Consider the following 16358-nt stretch of genomic DNA (forward strand, 5'->3'; position numbering starts at 1 on the left):
TCCAGAGGTGCTGAAACAGATTTTAAAAAAATCATATGAAACAGGTCAGCAGAGACAGCACCATTAATTTTTCTCTTTTTATGATGCACTTATTTAAAACTATATAGTTACAGATGTGTCATTTTCTCCCTCTAGCAAAGCTTTTTTCCTATTCATAAATTATTCACAAAGACATTTATTTTATTATTTGGATTTTTTAGAAAACACTTCATAAAAAAAAAGGAATAGGGGACACTGTCACAATATTTCTTAAATCTATCAGCCTGAATTACTCTAATGAGAGATTACATCTTTTTTACACACTTGAAGATACTGTCAGGTCAGGCTACTTCCTTTGTTTCATTCTTTGGGGGAAGGAAAGCATTTAGAATTTGCTTTTGGAGAAAAGGTAAACAAACAGTAAAATCATTTGCCATCTGAGCCTTGGCAGTATCCCCATGGTGGCGAGGGAAGCTGTGACAACTGAAGATGGGGTAGGTACAGTCCAAGTATTTTAGTTACTTTACAAAGGTGGTGTACCACTACCCTGTAGTGAACATGCATGATACATAAGACCACTTACGCTAACTACACTACCTTATCACAACGTCCGAATACGTGGGTAAGACCATACCGAAGTACAAGAAAAAGGACTCTAGTACTTGATCTGGTGATTGACTGTGAATCGGTTGCAAACAAAAAAACCCAAAGCAAATATGATAGTCTATTTCCTACTTATATGGGCCCTTAAATTAAATTATTAGCAAATGTTATTGCCTCTCAAGGTTGGTTTTTTTCCCAGTCTTCTCCCTTGACTGCTAGAAGTGCAACTTTGTAATTAACAGATTCATGCATTTGTTGCAGTCTCTGGCGGGTCAAAGAAAGGAGAGAGAATTCCCTACTGTGCTTGGCCTGAAATTACCACTCCCTTCTCTCTTTCTAGAAGGGAAAGTTTCCTGACAGTTTCTAATGAATTACAAACAATACTTTCTTTAAATGTTTCCAGACACTTTTTTTTGTGAAGATAATACATCTTATCAGGCACAGACAAGGCAAGATGGTATGGTGTGTATGTTTGTGCGAGAACATAACGCTCTCTACAGAAACCTACCTGTTCATTCAGGGAAGGAATTACACGTACAAGTGATGTATCAGCATGGGTCAGCATTGATTGCAGGAGTCCTGGCAGCTTTCAGAAGGGGTTAACACAAATATATTCATCTTGAGCCATAGAAACAAACGATTGAGCCTACTATAAAGTTAGAATGCATAATGGATTGGAATAATATATACTTATCCTACTTACTGCATGGACAAATAACTTTAAAATAATTTGTAGCAGTGTATATTTTTAAACTATTTGGAAGGGAGGGGGAGGCTCTTTATAGTATAAATATATTTCACTCCAGCCCACTATATATAAAATCTATTTTCTTCCTCATAACATACCCATTTTCAGTAGTATTATGACCAGAATGTTTTGGTACGTTGCATCTGTACTTTTCAATCAATGGACAATGTACAGTTACTAGCAGAACACCTCAGCTCTGCACCATATGCCCACCACAAACTGCCAAGAGGTTTGTGTTTTTTTATTTTTGTTGTGGTTTTTTTTTCTTCTTTTTTTTCCCTTCCTTTCTTTAAAGTGCCCCCTACATCTTCATCTTTGTGGTAAGATTTGCCTAGCTACAGAGTCCAATTCCAGATAATATAGTGACTGAAACAATAAATACGGTTCTACAAAAACATTCTGGTTATCTTCTATAATTGCGACGAAATATATCACAATATATTATATACCTACACTTATAATACATGCACAACCATGTCTCACGTGGACAGACACTACAAAAAATTATCTCCCCCCCTCCCCTAAATGCAGAAAAAGTAAGAAAATGGGTTTTTGGTCCAATCCGTATGAAGGGTGAAAGAGTAAGTCAATGCCTCTCTACCTACCTTTCCCAGTATCAACACCCCCAAGCCCCCAACCTTTTTGGCCTAGCCACGAAAGGGAAATGTCTTTACATTTAGCCTTAGCTACAGTTTGAGATCACCTCTTTTGATGGGGCTATCATCCACGTCCCCACATTCTCTCCAAGTGCACAAGATCACAGGTTGCTGATCACGAAGCAGCTCACAAGTCACAAAGAGCACCGGCCCCTGGAGACTGACTACCAGTCCCGAGACAGCTTGGTGTTCTGATCCCTTTTGGGAGGTGCGGGGGGTGGCCCCCTCCGTAATGTTGCATAGCCGGATATATGACTGCCCCCGAAGCTGCTCGTCTTCTGCTGGTCAGCCAGCAGCTCCGGCGGAGGCGGAGGCAGGGCCATGTCGTCCATGGTGGCCGTGGGCTCTGTTCTGGACATCCGTGCGGACGACAGGGAGCCGTGCCGGGTGATGGATTTCCGCTGCAGCGTCCGGTTGAGGTCTGCCAGGAATCCCGGCTGAACGCTAAGGCTGGACTTCGGTGAAGTGGGCACTTGAGGGCCAGCTGACCCTGGTGGCTCTGCGACCTCCGCCTGCGTCAGTCGAGTGCTGTCATTCCGCTTGGGACGTGTGGGTGGTGGGGCTTTTTTCACAGATGGTTTTGACCACACCTGAGGCTGAGGATTGACAACAGCAACTTTTGGGGAGGTGCTGCCTGAAAACACAGATGGGATCTCAACTGGTGGGAGAGGAAGATCTATTTCAGGTGGTGGTGGTGGAAAATCTGAATCGGATGGTGGTGAAGGGAATTCAACCACAGGTTCCTTCCCAGACACACCCGGAGCAGGAGCCTTGGCCGGCATCCCTCCTTGTGGAAGGACAATGGGCAGGCTCACCCCAGAAAGGTTGAGCTTTCCTGGTTTTGGAGGGGCTGCAGGAGGCGATGACTCCTTGGAAGGAGACCCTGATGGCTCTGGTGGGTGTGCAAATTTGCTGACAAGGCGGTCCACTGAAGGTCTCTTGGACTCATGGTACTCAGTGGAGCTGGTGGACTTGATGCTGGAGTTTCGCTGAGGTGTTGGAGGTGGTTTCTTCCCTCCAGGGCTTGATGTCTTGCTGGTCTTTTTGACTGGAGACCCTGATTTGTCAGGGGTGGGAGAACCTGCAGAGGAAGCTGGGGAAGGAGGTGGAGGAGGAAACACTAAGCTACTCTCTGGTGGAGGAGGGGGGAAATCTGGTGAGGGAGCAGAAGCGGGCTGCCATTTGGGCTTTGCCTTCACTGCTGGAGGTGACTGTGGAGCCACACTCAGTGGAAGGGGTTTCAGAGGCTGGGGCTCAGTGGCAGGTGGGGTGGGAGGCGGTGGGAACTGGCTAACTATCTGTTTCACCACCGATGGCACTGGGGACTGCGGGGATGGAGGAGGCTTCACAGAGAAACTCTGCTGCTTTGGGAACGTTGGGGGGGGAGTGGGGCCAGGAGGGGCTGGGGGCAGCGGAGGCACCTGGGGAGAGGTGACACTTGGTTGTTTCTTTATTGCAAGGGGCAAGGGAGCTGGCACAGGGGGGCTGACATGTGTGACCCCTGGTGACGCTGCCTTCCCGCTAGGCTGTAGGGGGAGAGCTGCCATGACAGGCTTTGGGGGTGCCTGGGGTGGTGGTGGGGCAGGCACAGGAGGAGGAGGTGGTGGCAACGAGGTGGCGGCAGTGGCCTGGCTTATATTTGGTTGAACCTGATGGATTTTGGGGGGCGGTGGTGGCGGTGTGAACTGTGGCACAGAGGGGGCACAAGGTGCCGGCTTCAGTTGCGCCATGGCTGAGCCTGGTGTGGGGGGAGGCGGTGGAGGGGGGGGAGGCGGCATGACCCCATTGGGGGGCACCAGTATCTGAGGCTTTCCTGAGGGTGGAGGGGGCGGGGGGGCCTGCTGTGCAGCAGGAGCTTTGGAAAAAGGCCCGCTGTGCTGGGCAGCGTTCTGCAATCTGGTGATGGTGCTGTACTTGACAAACATGGTGGCGGGCGAGCCCGCAGATGGGGTGGCCTGGCTGGGGAGTGGGGGTGGGGGTGGGGGTGGAGGGGGTGGGGGAGGTGGGGGTGGGGGAGGAGGCGGGGGCAGCGGAGGGGACGGCTGCGATGCTGTGTAGGGGGTTGCCACTTTTGTCTGTGGGGACACAGGAGGTGCGACAGACATGAAGGGCCGACCTGCAGGCTCCATTCGGGCCTATTGGGAAGGGATTTTTAGTGAAAGTGGAAAGGGAGAAAAGGAAAAAGATAGAGAGGGAGGGAGGGAGGGAGGGAAAGAGACAAAGAGATTATAAAGTCAAGGTCTAAATGTGCCTGTCATTAAAAATTAAGTGGCAGATTACAGCATGCAGGAAGCATTAGCGAAACAATGCAAGAGACAATTCCATACACTGACAAGCCTGGACCGTGCAGGCGACCGGGCAGGCAGGGAGGGGAGCTGGCAAGAATCAGTGGAGCCAGGTCTACTCCAAGCTAGGCTGAATGTCAGGAAGAAAATACAGCAGCCTTGTCACTTCTGTGGGGCAGGCAGCTGTACCCAGTGAGAATCGCTGGTCCTCCTCTGGGCAAGTATAATGACCCAAACAGAGCATTCCCCAGAGCACCACAGGCCGTGACAGAGGACATCAGGCAGAGCAAGAGATTCTGCGGACATCTCTTCAGCTCAGTAAGACCAGTGTTAAACCATACATGGCCTCCCAGAGCATCTGTCAAGCCTTTACGTTGGTTAGCTCAGGCCTTACACTGTTCGAGGTTACAAAATGCAGAAATCCTGAACTGCTCTAAAACACGTGAAGAGCAAGCTCTACGCAGGAATACTACTGAGATCCTTCCACTCCGCATGCTCTGATACCCAAGACTGGCAAGGAAAAAAATGAGGAAAAAGAGGGAGAACTGAGATTTCCTAGGAAAATTTCCCAGAAGGAAATGTTTAGAGATCTGCAAAAGAAAGTTAGCTTGGGAAAGAAAAGCTATACATGCAATTACTACGTTAAGCAGAAAAAGAAAGGAAAGACAGGGAAAAACTGACTAAGGGAAGGAGCAATGGGAAAGCAGCAGGCAATGTTTTAGTCTACTCATTGGGTTTTGCTCAAGTTAAATTGTTTCTCTAAAATTGTAAGCCTACATTCCTGTTAAAAATTAAAAAGATAATCGCATTACTCAAGTTTATATAAATATCCTCCTAATACAAAGTGGTTTGGCTACAAGCCAAATTGTGAATTTCACAATGCACAGCATAGAAACATGCATTAGAAATGCAATACCAACATGGCAACTGACCACACTGGGTACCTATACTTCATTAGTAGATACTTTGCCACAAGTTAGCCCAATTATGCTCATTTGCCCTGTATGAGCAGGTTTGCATATTGCTTTGTTCTAAACACAGATGCACAGAGTTTCTATATGCGCAGAAGAACACCAGAAGGATTAGAGTCAGAAACAACAAACAGTGATTTACAACACACGTGGGGTGTGCCTCTACCTGTCACATTAGGTCTGGAAGGCAAGAGTATAACGAAGTTCTGGAGCTAAATCAAGGTGTTCACATAACAAAATAGGAGCGAAATCTTGATCTCTTGCAAGTGTTAGTCTGTAAAGTACCATTCTCCCAATCACCCAGGTTAATGAATTTTCAAGTAGCACTACCTGACCTTAATTGTGCCCTGTATAAGGCACCACGGGTGTGCTGACCTTAGCTGTGCTGAGCTTCACTTTTGACACCTGAGACAGCAAAAGGCAACAGGAAAAATAAAAGCGGCATAAAACAGACAGAGAGGGAGACCAAGGCATATCAGAACAGCTATCCCTGAATGGCAAGGCCTTGGAGAATCTTGAATTTGTCACTTAAAGCACACACAGTGAGCATGCATCTTGATGCCTGTTGCAGCATCCCATTTAAAATAACGTGTTCAAAATCTAACAATCAAAACGAGACACAATGAGATCTTCACTGCCCAACTGTGAAGAATTTGAACAGATGAATAAAGCATTCTTTGGGCAAACAGCAATCTTTCAAAATATGAAGTGGAGAGATTACCTGCATTTTGGGAAAGGTGTTTTTTTTAATCTTAGATAAATTTGAAACAGAGAGAAATTTTCCTCATATCTGTTGAAGACAGTCATTTTCACAGTGAGCAAATTAAACACTCAGGACAGGGAAAATAATATTGTGCATCTCAAGAGGGGGAGCCCCTCCCACCTCCATCAAATCAAATTATATTTCCACCACCAGAAACATATTCAGTGATACTTTGTTTATGGAAGAACCTTGAAACAGACCATTGTCCTTGTTCGTCCTTATAACTATGCCATGTCCTTCTGTGTGTCTTGAAAAATTACTTATTGCATACTATCAATTCATATTTGTAACATGCATCTTCATGACTATCTGGAACTCTCAGAAATACTATAACAAGAATAGTATCTATTTTTTAAAATAACAACGGTGCTTTTTTTTTTTTTAGCTGTTTTTCCTAAGAAAACAAGCTTTTGCAATCTTAACTGTTTGCCATTTCTTTTCCTATGCCAAGTGCTTTTGGATTGGTTAGCAAATTTCAGTCAAACATGACAGACCGCTAGAAATCTCAATATATTTTCAACTTCAAGAAATTGTTGTGAAGTTACTGGCACCTGGTAAATGAGGGAAAAGCAGGTAGAACTCACCCATTTTTAACTTGTTGAGCAGTTAGCCACTGGCCAACCAGTACAACATCCTGGCTGGCTGGCCAGCCTCAGTGTCATCTCCCTGCTGAGCCAAAGCATACTCTGTTCTGCCCTGCTTGCTGAGGGGGATGAGACAAGGGTGACAGGGGCAGAGAGCTGTTGCAGAAGGAGAAGGTACATGCTGGACAAGTCTCCATTAATTCTGCCACTTGCAGCACCCTGTCTGTATGAACTTCTTAAGCCAGCTTTGTCACCAAAAGCACTGTGGAATAATTACCTCTGAAATAACTGTTTGGAGACTAATCTGCCTAAACCAGCATGTCTCAGTACCACTGCAACTGCAATTACCTTTTCATGTAAATTACAATTTTTTCAACACTGTTATTTCCTTTCTTGCCACACAGTTTAACATTCAACACTGCAAGTCTGATTTATTAGTTATTTAAGTTCCTTGGGCCAGACCTGCACGGGATAAAAAAGCATGGACTGTAGTTTCACTGAAGGTAAATTTGTCACCAAATTACTCAGAATTTTTTAACATGGCTTCGAATTATGGTTTTACATGGTTCATTTCATTTGGATTTTTTGGAAGTTTTAGGGCAATCCATTCACCTGTGATACTCACGAGGAAGAGAAATATACAGCTTCTTGGATTTGTGCATAGAAATGGATGAAATCTTGAAACATGAATGGCCCTCAACAGGGAGCAGTCTGAATATTTTATTTTTAAAGTGGCTTTAATTAGATAACATAAAAATTCTTGGGGTTTATTTAAATGAGCAATTGCCAGCAGCACTACGGACCCCATAAGAACAACAGCGACCCCACTGTGGTAAACTTCAAACTTTTCTCTAAAAGAGAGTGTAGCAGCAAGATTTTCACATTAAAACAAAACTTTAGGAGACAATAACATTACAGTTCTCATAGCAGTACTCTTTCACCTCTGTCAGATACATGCTAGGCAAACTCAAGTGCCCTATCTTTTGCATCTACCCTGCTCCTGCAGAAATGATGCACTCTGTACACATCCACAAGCCATCTGCTGATGAACATGCACCAGGTGTTGCACTCATGCAGCAGGGAAATTTGGATAACAATTAGAAAGCTACATTCCTGGGCTAAGTACTACATTACTATTAGAATCAGACAATTTCCAAGTCAGCAGGCACCGCAGAAAAGTTATGAATCCCAAAGAATGCAGCCATGTCAGTTTTCACATTGTGCCACACGTGCTTTCTTATTTGAAAATGTGTTGTGTCTTATTTTTAGTTATTTATCTGATGCACCAATGTCAGGCGTAGTGACCTGTGGTTTTAGTTTTAAAAATCTTGCTTCTCTAGCTTGAACCTGGGGTCTGGGCAAGTCTCAAAATTGACAGGAGTGAAGATAGCTTCTCATAGCACCCTGCCAATGTACTTCCACACGTAACTGCTGCAGTTAATACTGACATCATGGCTGTTCAGGAACCTGGAAATTCCTTTGAGCCTGACAACAAACCAGCTTAAGTGGCAATTCTGCTGTGTTTGGAAGTATTCCCCAGGAACTACACCAGTCAACTACCACAGAAAGGACAGAAAACTGACCAAACCACAACAGACCTGAGCCCCAGGCTTCAATGGGCTAATATCTTTTGTAACTCTCTACCAGCAACAGAAGATACCAAATCTGCCTCAATCCACAACCGCTGTCAATTTCCGTACTTTGTTTTGACCATACCTATGGTTACTGTTTCTGTTTCCACCGAATGTAATAGAAAACATTTGAGTAAAAACTACTGGAGTACTTTTTAAATAGATATACCTGCCTTCAGGTCTCAGTTATTCACATCTTTAAAATGGAAAGATGTAGCTAGTTAACTGAAGAAAGATCTTGGTGAAAGAATTTCATTCAACTTGTTAACAGCTGATCTTTTTATTTTGTCTTTATTCAACACTAGTTAATAGGATTCTATGGGAAGGACTGTATCATGCCTTCAAAGAACAGAGGGCTTCTGTGCACACAAATAAAAGCAAGAACAAGAAGGTCCCAGGGCTGAATTCCCTGAAAAGTTGATTCCTGAAAAAACAATTATATGGCAGTGTATGTTGATAACATAAGAGTAAAAAAAGAGAAGAAATCCCACTCAAGACAGAGGTGGAAGAGGTATCACTCTGTGTCGTACATTTTGTTGGGCGTTGGTTCTCAAACTAAAGTCTTCTTGTTACCTTGCTGGATTCCTCCAGTTGAGTGCCTCGTTTCCAGGCCTCGGAGAACATGGAACTGACAATACTTTGGGAACGGACATGTCCGGCTGGCTGGGTGTCAGAAACTCCACTGTCAGACTGATTAGAATGATTTGATTGAGATTCTGTTTAGAAGAAAGTTAAGAAACAGTTAGCATATGTTTCTGAATGTAAGAGTAAAATCGGTGTGCTTATAATGCAACTCTGTGTGACCTTTATCGGTCACACTTGTTAAACACGTTATCCCACCAAAGGACATTGTTTCCACTAACTACTGCATAAGCTCTAGCTCACATCCAGGCTGTTGCTGTCTGGAAAACAAAACAGTGCCACAGATCCCTGGTATTAACCAAATCTTAAGCTCCACAAAGATGACAGCGTTTCAGCGTGACACACTACAGCTGTATAGGTTCTGAAACATCCAGCGGCTCCTGCAGTTTGGGAAAAGCCCCATTTCATGCAATGCATGCAGCCTGCTCTCTCCAGCACTCCTTCCCAGCACAACCTTAGAAACAGACATCGGACATAGGCTGAGGACAGGCAAACTATGCTAGCCGAGGCAGCAGTATGCTTCTGACTGCTCCATTCCTCAAGGGAAGAGAAGGAATGATGCGCATTCTACAACTAGCAACGCAGATGATGCTCTGGGTCCACAGGGTATCTTGAAAAGACAGCAACAGCCACTGCCAGACTGATTTATCCGGCCTGGCACCTGCCTTCTGTTTAGTCCCAAGCTGTCCAGGGGAAAAAGAGCATCTAGGCACAGGCTGGACTGCAGGTCTGGCAGAACATGCACGGCTGGTGGGCTGTGGCTCAGCTCCCCACAACAAGAGAAACTTTATCAGAAAAACACCCAGCTTGGATGGAGAAATTGTCAGTAACCAAGAATTTACCACTACACCTGGCAAGCTGTTCCACACAGTTGAAAAAACATGGTGCCTTCCCAGTTAGGCTGCATTTGCTTAGCTTATTCTCACAGGCTACTTTCTGAACCTTTCAGTAGCATTACTTCCTGACCTGTATCTGCGATGGACAAAACACTTTCATACAATAAACCGTTTTCAATAATGAAACTTGCCCCTGAGGGTTCAGAATAACCTGGCAGAGTGTCAGTCAGCTTGAACAGTGAAATGAGAATATATAAACCATTCATCAATTTTTAAACTGTTATATGCTACAAAAAACCAATCCCAGTCCTGCTGAGAGGTAAACAGGAGCATATTACTGCAGGCACACACAGTTTGACACAGGAACAGAAATAGTATTTTCAAAGTTTGTCTCTAAAGAGATTGTTTGGATCTTTGCCTTTGGGCAAGGACTATTTCTCATTTTCCAATTTCAAATATTTCAGTCAACAAAAGCAGTTTAAGAGCTACATACACAAGTTTCTATGCATCATTAAAACATAGATTTGATTTCTTTTTTCAGATAGGTGAAGATAGAGGCATCAGGAATTTGAAAGGAAGTTTCCTCTTCTCATCATCAGAAAAACACTATTTTTTGGAGATGTACAAGTAAGTACTATATGTTCCAAATACATACAGCACTGCCAGTAATATAATAAAATAGGGTTTTATATGTTTTTTAATGTATATATTAATCATAAAGTCTATGTTTTAGACTAAACATAGCATAAAAGACTTAAGAGAAACAGTCCATTTCCTGCAATAGTCTCTCCTGAGGTCTTCAGAGAGCAGATGATAAAAAAGGTAATTAAATCTTTCTATTATGAGACAAATCATATTATTACCTGGCAAACTAGATGAGCTGGAGCCTGACTTGATACTGGAGCTAGACAAGGAAGTCCAATCATACGCTGATTCTGTTCTCTTCAATGCTTCCTGATAGTTCACGTATAGTTGCTTCCCATACTAAGCAAAATGACAAACAAATTTAACAACTGTATAGGCTGTGTACCCTTTTCAGACTGTTGAGCTCCACCTCTGGCTTCTCTATTCCACCTTTTTTTCCCGCCCGAGGGAAACAACAGGCTCTTTGTTAAGGAGCTCAGGTAACATTAATTCAGTGCAAATTTCATTTTGTTTTATTTAACAAAAGTGGCAACTCCCTCCCCCCAAACTTTTGCCTTTTTATTAGTGAACTGCTGAAAGAAAGAAAAACAGTTTACTTATGCTTGAAGAGACAGCGTCAAGCAAGAAATGGGCCAATGAATAAACTAAGCCAACATGGTGATCTTAGAAAACAATTCTGTTTTCTCAATTCTCTTCTTTTCCCATAAGCTGGCTTTTTAAAATCTGTAAGGGAGCTGGTTAAAATCAGTTAGAACTTCATCATGTGACAAAGAGGTGCAGCAGAAACAAGAAGAAAGGGCCCAATTACTGAATTATCATAACAACAAAGCCTAACAATTTTGCTAGGGAATGAAATATGTAAGAAGATTGTACGGTTCACGTTCAGAATAGTTAAACAGAGGGAAGTTAAATTTCGCATGTATTTTGCTAAGTAACTGTAAGTGGATTCAAACAGATAATGACAACAACTCATGACAACCAGACTGCCTAGAGGAAGTTACCTTAGCAATGCGGATGCCATTGATCCATTGGTGTAGAGTTCTTACATCATCACAGCAAAGATACTTTATATACTGGGATTTCTTCTGGATTTGAGGATGCTGCAGAAAAATTGTTAATCCTCATCAATATTTTAATAGCTAGGAATGCAAGGAAAGCCTTTTATCTGTTGAGGTCTATACAGACAAACAATGCTGGAAGCTCTTCAATAGCAGTCTGTATTTTGAGCCCACTTAAAAATGTTTGAGAGTATTTCAGGAGGTGGCAGTGGGGATTGCTTAACACACAGATTGGCAGTGTGTCCAGTGTGCACTGATTTCAGGTTTGAAACACTAAAAAAGGGTGAATCATTCAGTATTTTAGTGCTGTACCTTCTACCTACCAACAGAGTCTTCTGTACCTGTAAAGCTCTTTAGAAATCTTTATACACTCAAGCCAAATGGTCAGAACAATCTCAGCTTTTAAAAACCTTTCCTAAACACAAGCAACAAAGAGTAAAGAGTTGTCTCCTTTCGCTGCTCTATGGACTAACTCACCACCTGAGGGAGACAACTAATATTTCACCTTCATCTCATACCAAAACAAACTGGAGGAAAACAAACACACCGGTCTTCTCTGCTTTTGTATGGCTTGAGTGAGACACTCCACAAATGACACACTGTTAAGCACAATTCCTTTTTCACCTTGTAGAGCTTTCAAGGTCCCCACCCTACTGATACAGGGCTACCATCTAAAATACTTGCTGCTCCCACATGCATATATAAAAAAGAAAAAGTGCTGTATTTATCAATTCAGCAGTCAAGAAAGAAATGTATATTTTTCAAAAATCAGACACTGGAAATCATTCTGGATGGATTATTCAGTTGTTTCCTGTCCACGCTGTAGAAGTTACATGTCTCACAGCTGTTGGGGCAACTCTGAATACTCAAGTTCTTATCGTTTCCTCTACTAGCTTAGAGTTCAGTGACACAGAATTTTGCTAGATGATTGTAGGTATTTAAGTTTTACTGAAGACTATCTGAAACATATATCAAAGAACTTTTACTCTCTTTTCAGAATATTTTCTCCTGTTGTCTTCCAAACGTAACTATTTCAAAATGAACATGAACATGTTTATCTCCATAAACAGAATATATAACTAACTTCATTATGATACTAGATAATTGTTTTCATTTTTCACTACCAGCCTCTTTCACATACATGTTGTATAACAAAGAAGAGTCTATAGAAGCACAAAAAAATTACTTCACTAACAAGCCATCTTTTTCTTGGACTTGTTCAAAAATTTGGCTATATAGAAATAAAAGAACCTCTCAGAAATCTAACATTTAGGATCAAAGAGCTAATATTATATACTAGCATACAAACGTTATATTTAACAATAGCACAGCACCTGTCTTGCACAGTAAGGTTCAAGATAAACAATGGAAGCAAACATGTAAAGACAAATCCATTCTGGACTTCAGTGAGAATCGGCCTTTGAATTTGTATTTGCCATTCACCTCTCCAAAAACATGTTCATGTTTTGGAGATATTTCCCAGCTTAGTGAATCTTTGTGGCACAAAACTGAGTTTCTATTAAAAAAAAAGTATGGCTTCTATACGTTGGTTCTAACATAACACACTGATGTAACATTTTAAGAATTGAGGAAGGCAGAACTCAATCCTCCTTAATATAGTAACTTGGTGATTCATCAGTTCCACACTGAAAACATAGCTTCACTTTGTCTAAGTTACCTGACTAACTCTACTCCATTAATTTACTTAAATAAGCCAGTAAGGGACAATTTAGACACATTAAAATTTGACTTTAACATTTTCATGTCTTCATTTATGCTCAGAATGGCAATACTTTTTAAAAAAAACTACTTAAATAAGACTAGTCTGGTTTACTCTGTGTGGTCAACAAGTCTGAAAAAATAATGCACTATTAACCTGTCCAAACGACGTGGACAGAAAGTGACATGTAAGCAGAAGAAATCAATTTACTTCAAGGAATTTATAAATACCTACAAATACCGACACTTTTGCTTTTAATTGCATTCAATTAACTGTGCCAATGACCTATAAGAACATGGAAAATATTTCCACTTTCAGTTGTATGCTTTCTCCCTTAATGTCATGACTTATACTTGATATTCAGTGTCTACCTCTCAGTGGGCCCAAATGCATGTTCCCCTGTCTACTGGAAGATGAAATCCTTTTTTCACGCAGCGGACAGGCAGCCACACACTCCAGGCACATAAAACATTCCAATGTACAGACATATGCAACACCACACGAGCTACAAATCAGGGAAGGTAAGAGGTCAAAGGAAAACTGTAAGTGCAACTATAACCATCTCTTGTTACTTGCACCATTTTCAAATCCATGAAGACACTTTACTTGCTATGAACATACTGTGAAAACCTGTTTTAAAATAGCTTTGTAGCTAGCTATCTTGCAGGAGCTGACACCATTTTGAACACTGTGTGGGAGACTGCGAGATGAGTTGATGCAACGTAAAACAACTTGAAGTACTCAAGTTATTAATCTCACAGTTTAAGATCAGGTCACTGCTTTCATAACATTTTTTTCTACTTGTTCTTTCTACCTGTCCTTTATACTCATAAGCTTCTTCCTTTACAGCATCCCCTTTCCCTTAGGTTGGGCAATATGGGTAGACTTGACTCTCTAACACCAATTTCTGCACAACTCTGGACCTACACTCTGAGAAGACGGCAACTTCCTGAAGTTAGTGTTTCAAAGGGGTATTATCTCAGTGAACCTGAATTGTTGTAAGGTATAGAGTTGCCAAAGGGACAAAGAGAGTTTAGTGTTATGTTTTAGAGTATGATGAACGAGACTTGGACTCATCAGTCTAGAAGCAAGACAATTCACGACAATATGAAAATGTTTACAAAGTCATGAGGAGCATGGAGAACAGGCAGCAATTGTTCACTAACTGTTCACTTCCTGTACAAGAACTAGAGGAAAACGAAATGGAAAGCAACTGATGGCTCAGAACAAGTAAAAGAGCATACAAGGTGTACCTAACTGCTGCAGCATTCTAAAAGTTTCTTGGAATGCCAAAAGAGACAGGGCACAAAGAGTAAGAATGCACCTAGGGCTATTGAACAGCCAAGATCCACTCCCTGGCTCCCTAAATTTCTAAAGGCTGAAAAAGTATTCTGTGGAAGTATCTCTGCAAGACTGTCCTGCACTTCTAATTTTTCCCTGAGCAGCTTATAAAGAAAGTCCACTGTCAGAGAAACCTAGAGTGCTAGATGAATCCCATAAAGCCATTCTTCTGCTGCTCTCTATGATCTTTTTTCCTCCCCAACCATGCAATCCACACAGATCTTCTGGCAGGAGGAGGAAATTTGTCAGCTTGGTGGTGAAGAAAGTGATTCATAGGCATTTCTTCCCTCTGCACTACTCCCTGCATGGCATTTTGTCATTTTTCTTACAGTATTTCTGTCAAGGACGGTCATTACAACAACTCCACAGAAAACACAGTTAAACATAGCTTTCTCATTGTCACTGTAACTTACAGCAATTTAGATTTCTCGTGTGCAGAAGGAAAATAATTTAGAGATCTCCCCTGAAAACCAACGGGCAGTTTTCCAATTGTTATATTACTATAGGAAGTGTATTCTAAATTATAACCTCTCCCAAAATGAATATTGTGTTAATCAGCTCTTGCTCACAATTAGGAAGTGTAGTTATTATAAGGGACTAAGAGTAGTGTGGAAATGTTTCAAGCTCTTTAATTGCTCTTTTCAGTATGAGAATTTTTAAAACAATTAACAAGTTACCTTTAGCACTAAACAATAGTCTGTGGGTGCTTTGTATTTGTTCCGATAGTCCTGTCCATAGTAAACATTGACATGATCTAGCTGTAGAAAGCACACGAGATCCCGCGAGACCTATTAAATACAAAAATAATAATTTACAAAATATCTTTATAAGAAAACCACATGCACTGACAAAAATCAGTCTAGTGTTAAGATCCAATACTAATATAAGGTCTAGTTAAGGTCTGATATTAGTTTCAATCTGATTTGAAAACGGTTACCAATACAAGGAGATACAGCCATGCATAAACTCTTGCATCAGACATTCATTTTTAACCAGGATATCCTTTTCCAAATTCCATCTGTTTTTTTGTGTTTTGTCTGCATTTTGCCTTTTGACAACATTTTATACCGGACTACTAATGTTTATCAGAGTTGGTATCGTTGACCAGGAACTTTTTAACAGCTGCTGGTTACATTTAATCTTGATAATAATCAAGGTGTCCAAATTCCAGTGTGACCATGAGTATAACTGTAATGATGTTTGGCAGTGATTGTAGGGCACAGAATTTCAACAGGCTATCTTGCGTATAGATTGTTTTAACGAAGCAAAAGGCTGTGGAAAGAACATCTGAGATGTATTCAGCTCTAAAGGGAGCTGATGCGCTGACAGAGATTTCCTCTTCATTGCCAGCTGTGTGGGAGGTGGACTTCCTCTTCTGGAGATCAGTTGGTGCTGTCAAGACTGATGGATTCATGGACAACTTGAACCCACAGTAGTTCAGCCTTGAAGCTATAATGCATTTGTAGCAGCTTTCTATTTACTTTTCATTATTGATACACACAGAACAGCAGTAAGTGACACTGGAGAAATGGTATTATATTTACCAGTTTCAAAAAACATAGCACAAATTCCGAAAAGAATCCCATTTATATGAACTAACTAAAACCAATACAGACTGATTGTGGAGTCGGTCTGATATTTTATGATTGGCATTTGCAGTGCAATTTAGTCCTTCATCTGAATTCTGCTTGAGAAAAGACAGCCTTTTAACTCTACCAATCATTTTTCCTCAAGCGTTTCTGAACACCTAACTCTGAGCTCACTCAAAAAGCAGACTCTTGTTGTCTTGTATTTTTGAGTTTGGGGTTACATCCTTCACATCAAGTGCTGCCACAGTAATTCACACGATATTTCCATGATAAAGCTGCACTTTTAATTAAGGGATGTGGCACTAGG

General features: G+C 41.7%; 1 protein-coding gene across 2 annotated transcripts in view; it reads right to left on the reverse strand.

Annotated features, from left to right (window-relative positions):
• Window positions 1-1535: 1535 nt before the first annotated feature.
• Window positions 1536-16358, reverse strand: part of RAPH1 (Ras association (RalGDS/AF-6) and pleckstrin homology domains 1) — a 95373-nt gene continuing 80550 nt past the window's right edge. For both annotated transcript variants that reach the window (XM_075153411.1, XM_075153412.1), the window contains 5 exons: window positions 15140-15250; window positions 11345-11443; window positions 10562-10682; window positions 8794-8936; window positions 1536-4121 (listed from right to left, as the gene is read on the reverse strand). In XM_075153411.1, coding sequence (XP_075009512.1) covers window positions 2151-4121; window positions 8794-8936; window positions 10562-10682; window positions 11345-11443; window positions 15140-15250 — 2445 coding nt within the window. In that variant the 3' untranslated portion in view covers window positions 1536-2150. The remainder of the gene's footprint in view (window positions 4122-8793; window positions 8937-10561; window positions 10683-11344; window positions 11444-15139; window positions 15251-16358) is intronic.

This window comes from Calonectris borealis, chromosome 6 (assembly GCF_964195595.1).
Source record: "Calonectris borealis chromosome 6, bCalBor7.hap1.2, whole genome shotgun sequence".
Lineage (NCBI taxonomy): Eukaryota > Metazoa > Chordata > Aves > Procellariiformes > Procellariidae > Calonectris > Calonectris borealis.